The sequence below is a fragment of the Quercus lobata genome, chromosome 8, assembly GCF_001633185.2.
Source record: "Quercus lobata isolate SW786 chromosome 8, ValleyOak3.0 Primary Assembly, whole genome shotgun sequence".
NCBI lineage: Eukaryota > Viridiplantae > Streptophyta > Magnoliopsida > Fagales > Fagaceae > Quercus > Quercus lobata.
This window is the reverse complement of record NC_044911.1, coordinates 61,073,650-61,081,857: the sequence shown is the minus strand read 5'-3', so window position 1 is coordinate 61,081,857 and position 8,208 is coordinate 61,073,650. Positions and strand designations below refer to the sequence as shown.

At 33.1% G+C, this 8,208-nt stretch overlaps 1 protein-coding gene across 1 annotated transcript; it reads left to right on the top strand.

Moving 5' to 3' along the window:
- Positions 1-1,049: 1,049 nt before the first annotated feature.
- On the top strand, positions 1,050-3,047 carry LOC115957180 (L-type lectin-domain containing receptor kinase S.4-like). The gene has a single exon (XM_031075395.1). It carries the CDS (start codon positions 1,050-1,052, stop codon positions 3,045-3,047), a length of 1,998 nt encoding a protein of 665 aa, XP_030931255.1.
- Positions 3,048-8,208: the final 5,161 nt, after the last annotated feature.

Here is an 8,208-nt window from a genome sequence, read left to right as displayed (position 1 = left end):
GTCGGGTTCGTATCGTGTTTGTGGGTTGGATCAAACATTAACACCCTTACTTAATAATCAAGGCGATCACGTGTATAGAGATGAACACATGCATGGTGGGTGCGTTCTTCGTAAGCCAAAAAAAATGTCAGTTTCCACCTTCTCGTCGCTGAAGTACAATTACCATAAATAAAATTCAATTATTTAAAAATACAGTAAAATACTATAAAAGGCACTACCTTAGTACCTGGTACTTACCTACCGTTGATAATTTGAAATTTTAAGGGTCTCACTTGGTAAAAGAAAGCGAAAAAGTGGGGGAAAAAAAGGGGAAAAAAAAAAAAAAAAAAAAAAACTATTGATTAGGATGATTATAAGTGTGAATCAAGCTGGCCTTAATTTCTATGAAATGGACGGCAGTGGTAGGATGGCTTTATCCCCAAAGTGAATACCAATGAAAGTCTTCCCAAAATTTTAGTGTTTTATTTTAAATATTTTAGATATTATAAGAGAGAAAAAAAAGAGAGAGACATAACATAATTAATTAGTGAGACGGTTTTTAGTATATATTATATTAACATATATATATTTTTTTCATAGTTTATAATTAATATTAGCAATTTAAAAATGTAATAATGTGACTTTTAGTACATTGTCAGATTTAAAAAAAAGTAAAATTCTAATTATAAAATATACATTCTTTCTCTCTTTGAAGGGGAAATGGAGTGGATGGAAATATTTTATATTCTTGAATTCTTATGTCAAATCAAATCATGCATTTTGGAATATAACACCACATTGCATAGTGATTTCCTCTACTTTCCTATTCATTCTAAATAAAGACAAATAGGAAAAGGTGCAGCGTGACAATCTATCAAACATTTCTACCTTCAAGGAAAAAGAGTCGAAAATCGATAAAAAAAAATGTGGACATCATGGGTGGCATTAGGAATCTTGTGTGAAAAAGGAAGAGTGTGTGCGACAGAATATTTGAGGCTTTCCATATATATATATATATATACACACCCTAAGCTTCCTTCACGTCAAAAAGTCATTCTTTTTTCTCTCCTATGGCAGCAAAACTCATCTTTCTCTTCTGGATTTTCCTTCTTCTCCTATACAAAGTAAAGCCTGACCTAGACAATGTTGGACCCTTGTTGACCCAGCTCACAAACGGGTTCAATGCTGAACATAAAAGCATGAGCTTAGACGACGCCGTGATTGATAACAATGGCATACTTCAGTTGACAAACGAATCGGTTCAAGTTGATAGCCATGCTTTCTATAAATATCCAATCAAATTCAAGAACTCCCCCAGCGGCAAAGTTATGTCATTTTCCACTACGTTTGCTTTTGCTTTGATCAATGAACGTGGAAATCAAGGCCGCTACCACTTCGCTTTCACAATCTCTCCATCTGGGGCTCTTCCAGGCCCTTATCTTGGTCGACTCAAGGCCAGAAATGATGGGAACATCTCAGACCGCGTATTCATGGTGGCATTCACTGTCATTCACCCCAAGTTCAGTGACATTGATGATAACCATGTTGTCGTTAGCCTCAACAGCAGCATAGTATCGAACAAATCTGTTCGAGTCGATCAATCTCTGCGTAGAAAGAATTCCCTTACTCTGAAGAGTGGTCAGGTAATTCAGGCATGGGTTGAATATGATGCACGAATAAATCAATTAAATGTTAGCCTTGCGCAAGAATCTGATAGACCCAAGTCTGCATTTTTGTCCTATAATAATGTGGACGTCTCACCAATTTTCAAAGAATCCATGTTCATTGGGTTCATTGCTTCAACCGATCGTCCTTGCTCAAGTTCGCACTACGTCTTAGGCTGGAGCTTTAATATAAATGGAGACGCTAAAAATCTCAATTTGGATAAACTCAGGCTTAGGCTCCCAAAAATGAATGGGTCAAAAAAGAACCACACAGGCCTGATTATTGGTGTTTCACTCTCTAGTGCTTTGGTTGTAATTTTGGGGATTCTTTTGGTTCTTTACAATGTCAGGAAACTCAAGAAGACTGATGTGGTTGAAGCCTGGGAGCTTGATATTGGACCACATAGATTTTCTTACGAGGATCTAAAGAAAGCAACAAAGGGTTTTGGAGACAAAGAGCTACTTGGGTCTGGTGGATTTGGTAGTGTTTACAAAGGAACTCTGCCGAATTCAAATACCCAAGTTGCTGTAAAGCGTGTTTCCCAAAATTCGAAGCAAGGTTTGCGAGAATTTGTGTCTGAGGTTGGTAGTATTGGCCATCTTCGTCATCGAAATTTAGTTCAATTATTGGGTTGGTGTCGTAGGCAAGGTGATTTATTACTTGTGTATGAATTTATGCCTAACGTAAGCTTAGACAAGTACCTTTTTGATGAGCCTAAAGCAATCTTAAGCTGGGAGCAAAGGTTCAAGATCATCAAAGGGGTTGCTTCGGGGCTTTTATATTTACATGAGGAATGGGAACAAACTGTGGTTCACAGAGACATCAAAGCAGGCAATGTGTTATTGGATTCTGAATTTAACGGAAAGTTGAGTGATTTCGGTCTTGCTAAGCTATATGAGCGTGGCTCCAACCCAAGCACAACCAGGGTGGTGGGCACGTTGGGTTATTTAGCACCTGAGCTCGCACGCACAGGCAAGCCAACAACAAGTTCTGATGTGTTTGCCTTTGGTGCTTTATTACTAGAAGTGGTATGTGGTAGAAGGCCTATTGACCCTAAAGCATTGCCTGAGGAGCTCATGCTTGTGGAATGGGTTTGGGAGAAGTGGAGCATGGGAGCAACCCTAGATGTTGTGGATTCAAGATTAGGGGGTGAGTTTGATGAAGTTGAAGCTGTTTTGGTGCTTAAATTGGGCTTAATGTGTTCCAATGATGCACCCGAGTCAAGACCCACTATGAGGCATGTGGTTAGGTGCTTGGAAACGAAGCTGGCTTTGGAGGAGGAGGATTTTATGCAATCTTATCGCACTACTTCAACCTCGGTTGGTGATAACGAGGATATTGTTGATGTTGAGGATGTTCTAACTACATCCTTTTCAGTTTTCAGTGGAGATGATGATAGGTAGTCTTGTTTCTATGGTTTGGGATTTTCAATTTCAGTTGCTACTGCATGGTTACGTATGATGTTTTTGTTTGGATTAATCATCATCTTGTCCACCCTTTCTTTTTCTTTCGTTTTGTTTTCTTTATGTTGGAAGTATATGATATTATAGATGAGAATTAATGCCATGCAACTCCATGCTTCAAGTTTACTTGTCCTAATGGTATTGATAATTATTAGGTATTCCGAGTATAGTAGAATGTTTTCTCAACAGTTCTCTCTGTTTGTTGAACTGGTTGCTTTCATCAAATTCTTGAATTTTTCCTCACAATCTGATAAGTCAACTCCAATCTTAGAATTTTAAGAGATAGTTGTTCTACATGTGTCATTCCAGTTTTATGCAAAGCAAGCTTATTATTTATAGATGTGCACATACATAGCCTTTAAAGTCATATTCAATGAGTTGTCCCTGAAACAAATGGGCATTTGAGATGTGGATCAAGGGACATATATTTTCCAATCACAACAAAATTCAAACAGATAAAAAAAATGCATTATTAACAAAACGACATGAGCAACTAATATTGATATTAATAAAGGGAACCAAAACCCATAACAATTGATAGGAAAATTAGGGCAAGCTTCCTCGGGGTTCCTATTCTATCCCAATCCACCATGCTTCAGAAAATGCAAATCAAGAAAAGAAAAAAAAAAAAAAAAAAAATCAAACTTATAGGTCACAACTACCACGGCACCACGCAAATGGCAGCTCAAGTCAGAGTCCAATTTGCGCTGATACTTTAAGCCCTACATAGGACACTGATACCATGTTTAATGTTTCACTGAAAAACAAAACCTCTATACAAAACAAACCCCTCATAAGTCATGTCAAAAAAGCCTGAGGGTTAACCCTTCTTATTTTTTATGGTGTATAGTTTTATGAAGGAGTCAAATTCTTTTCGAATTGAGAAACTGCATGTGGCATGGCTACAATCACATTAATATACATGTTGCCGTATAAAATTGCATGCAATGCACGTATTTTATCTAGTTTGAAGTTGAACTTTTACGCATAAAACATACTGCTCGGAGGAAACATTTGCAGGCCATATGGGACAATAATATTGTCCATAACCACAGCCCTAGAAATTTACCAAGAAAACAAAAATTGAATTATAAAGAAAAATAAATTCAGAGGATATTTTGTATATACCATGAAAATGTTTGTTATTCTCCATAATTCTATTTACAAATACACTACAAGAAAACTGAGCATTTGCGGCGGGCCTATTGCGGCGGGTGCAAAAACCGCCGCTATAGGTCACCTATTGCGGCGCATTTTTGGCCCGCCGCTATACATGAGATCTATTGCGGCGGTCCATATGCCCGCCGCAATAGCTCAAGTATTTTGCGGCGTACTATAGCGGCGGGCCAATGACCCGCCGCAATAGACCTGTTTTAACAGCATTAAACTAAGATATAGCGGCGGGTAAGTGACCCGCCGCAATATGTACACCTTTTTGCGGCGGGTTGCACCGCCGCAATAGACATTTAAATTTCCCACTATTTTTTCATCTTTCCATTTAAAGATCAAATAGTAAATTACACCCGATTAGCATGAAAATTGGCATGCATGTTAAAAATATATAGAAAATGTGATCCAACGGTTGGATTTTTAAAATTTGAATTCAACAATAAGATATTGGTCGGTGTAACATTTTTTAAAGTTACATCAAGTGTAACTAGAACCCAACGATATATTTCTTAATTCGATGTGAATTTTGACAAATATACCGTTAGATTACATTATCTTCATATATTTTTCATGCATATAAAATTCCAAGGTGATCAAAGATTAATACTCATGTAATCAATCAATTATTTAAATTCAAGTTTTTATAATTTAAAATAACCCATAAAAGATGAGTTTAAAGATCAAATGGTAAATTACACTCGATTGGCATGAAAATTGGCATGCATGTTAAGAAAAAAAAGAAAATGTGATCCAACGGTTAGATTTTCAAAATGCGAATTCAACAATAAGTTATTGGTTGGTGTAACATTTTTTAGAGTTACATCAGGTGTAACTTGAACCCAACCTTATATTTCTTAATTTGATGTGAATTTTGACAAATTTACCGTTAGATTACATTATCTTCATATATTTTTCTTGCTTAAAAAATTTCAAGGTGATCAAAGATTAATAGTCATGTCATCAATCAATTGTTTAAATTCAAGTTTTTGTAGTTTAAAATAACGCATAAAAGATGAGTTTAAAGATCAAATGGTAAATTACATCCAATTGGCAAGAAAATTAGCATGCATGTTAAAAACATATAGAAAATGTGATCCAACGGTTGGATTTTCAAAATATGAATTCAACAATAACTTATTGGTTGGTGTGACATTTTTAGAGTTACATCAAGTGTAACTTGAACCCAACCCTATACTTCTTAATTCGATGTGAATTTTGACAAATCTACCGTTAGATTACATTATCTTCATATATTTTTCATGCTTAAAAAATTTCAAGGTTATCAAAGATTAAAAGGCATGTCATCAATAAATTATTTAAATTCAAGTTCTTGTAGTTTAAAATAACGCATAAAAGATGAGTTTAAAGATCAAATGGTAAATTACATCCGATTGGTATGAAAATTGGCATGCATGTTAAGCACATATAGAAAATGTGATCCAACGGTTGGATTTTCAAAATATCAATTCAACAATAAGTTATTGGTTGGTATAACATTTTTTAAAGTTACATCAAGTGTAACCTGAACCTAACCCTATATTTCTTAATTCAATGTGAATTTTCACAAATCTATCATTAGATTACATTATCTTGACATATTTTTCATGCTTACAAAATTTCAAGGTGATCAAAGATTAATAGTCATGTCATGAATCAATTGTTTAAATTCAAGTTCTTGTAGTTTAAAATAACGCATAGAAGATGAGTTTAAAGATCAAATGGTAAATTACATCCGATTGGCATGAAAATTGGCATGCATGTTAAGAACATATAGAAAATGTGATCCAACGGTTGGATTCTCAAAATATGAATTCAACAATAAGTTATGGGTTAGTGTAACATTTTTTAGAGTTACATCAAGTGTAACTTAAACCTAACCCCACATTTCTTAATTCGATGTGAATTTTGACAAATTTACCGTTAAATTACATTATCTTAATATATTTTTCATGCTTACAAAATTTCAAAGTGATAAAAAATTAATAGTCATGTCATCAATCAATTGTTTAAATTCAAGTTTTTGTAGTTTAAAATAACGCATAAAAGATGAGTTTAGAGATCAAATGGTAAATTACATCTGATTGGCATGAAAATTGGCATGCATGTTAAAAACATATAGGAAATGCGATCCAACGGTTGGATTTTCAAAATATGAATTTAACAACAAGTTATTGGTTGGTGTAACATTTTTTAGAGTCACATCACATGTAACTTGAACCTAACCCGATATTTCTTAATTCGATGTGAATTTTGACAAATCTACCGTTAGATTACATTATCTTGACATATTTTTCTTTCTTACAAAATTTCAAGGTGATCAAATAATAATAGTCATGTCATCAATTAATTATTTAAATTCAAGTTCTTGTAATTTAAAATAACACAAAGAAGATGAATTTAAAGATCAAATGGTAAATTACATCCGATTGGCATGAAAATTGGCATGCATGTTAAAAACATATAGAAAATGTGATCCAACGGTTGGATTCTCAAAATATGAATTCAACAATAAGTTATTGGTTAGTGTAACATTTTTTAGAGTTACATCAAGTGTAACTTAAACCCAACCCCACATTTCTTAATTCAATGTGAATTTTGACAAATCTACCGATCGATTATATTATCTTCATATATTTTTCATGCTTAAAAAATTTCAAGGTGATCACAAATTAATAGCCATGTCATTAAACAATTGTTTAAATTCAAGTTTTTGTAGTTTAAAATAACGCATAAAAGATGAGTTTACAGATCAAATGGTAAATTACATCCGATTTGCATGAAAATTGGCATGCATGTTAAAAACATATAAAAACTGTGATCCAACAGTTGGATTTTCAAAATATGAATTCAATAATAAGTTATGGGTTAGTGTAACATTTTTTAGAGTTACATCAAGTGTAACTTGAACCTAACCCCACATTTCTTAATTCGATGTGAATTTTGACAAATTTACCGTTAGATTACATTATCTTAATATATTTTTCCTGCTTACAAAATTTCAAAGTGATAAAAAATTAATAGCTATGTCATCAATCAATTGTTTAAATTAAAGTTTTTGTAGTTTAAAATAACGCATAAAAGATGAGTTTAGAGATCAAATGGTAAATTACATCCAATTAGCATGAAAACTGGCATTCATGTTAAAAACATATAGAAAATGTGATCCAACGGTTGGATTTTCAAAATATGAATTCAACAATAACTTATTGGTTGGTGTAACATATTTTAGAGTTATATCACGTGTAACTTGAACCCAATCCTATATTTCTTAATTCGATGTGAATTTTGGCAAATCTACCATTAGATTAAATTATCTTTATATATTTTTCATGCTTAAAAAATTTCAAGGTGATCAAAGATTAATTGTCATGTCATCAATCAATTGTTTAAATTCAAGTTTTTGTAATTTAAAATAACGCATAAAAGATGAGTTTAAAGATTAAATGGTAAATTACGTCCGATTGGCATGAAAATTGTCATGCATGTTAAGAACATATAGAAAATGTGATCCAACGGTTGGATTTTCAAAATATGAATTGAACAATAAGTTATTGGTTGGTGTAACATTTTTTAGAGTTATATCACGTGTAACTTAAACCCAATCCTATATTTCTTAATTCGATGTGAATTTTGGCAAATCTACCATTAGATTACATTATCTTCATATATTTTTCATGCTTAAAAAATTTCAAGGTGATCAAAGATTAATTGTCATGTCATCAATCAATTGTTTAAATTCAAGTTTTTGTAATTTAAAATAACGCATAAAAGATGAGTTTAAAGATTAAATGGTAAATTACGTCCGATTGGCATGAAAATTTTCATGCATGTTAAGAACATATAGAAAATGTGATCCAACGGTTGGATTTTCAAAATATGAATTGAACAATAAGTTATTGGTTGGTGTAACATTTTTTAGAGTTATATCACG

Coding starts and splice junctions, on each gene's coding strand:
- LOC115957180 (XM_031075395.1), top strand. CDS start 1,050: ATGGCAGCAAAACTCATCTTTCTCTTCTGGATTTTCCTTCTTCTCCTA.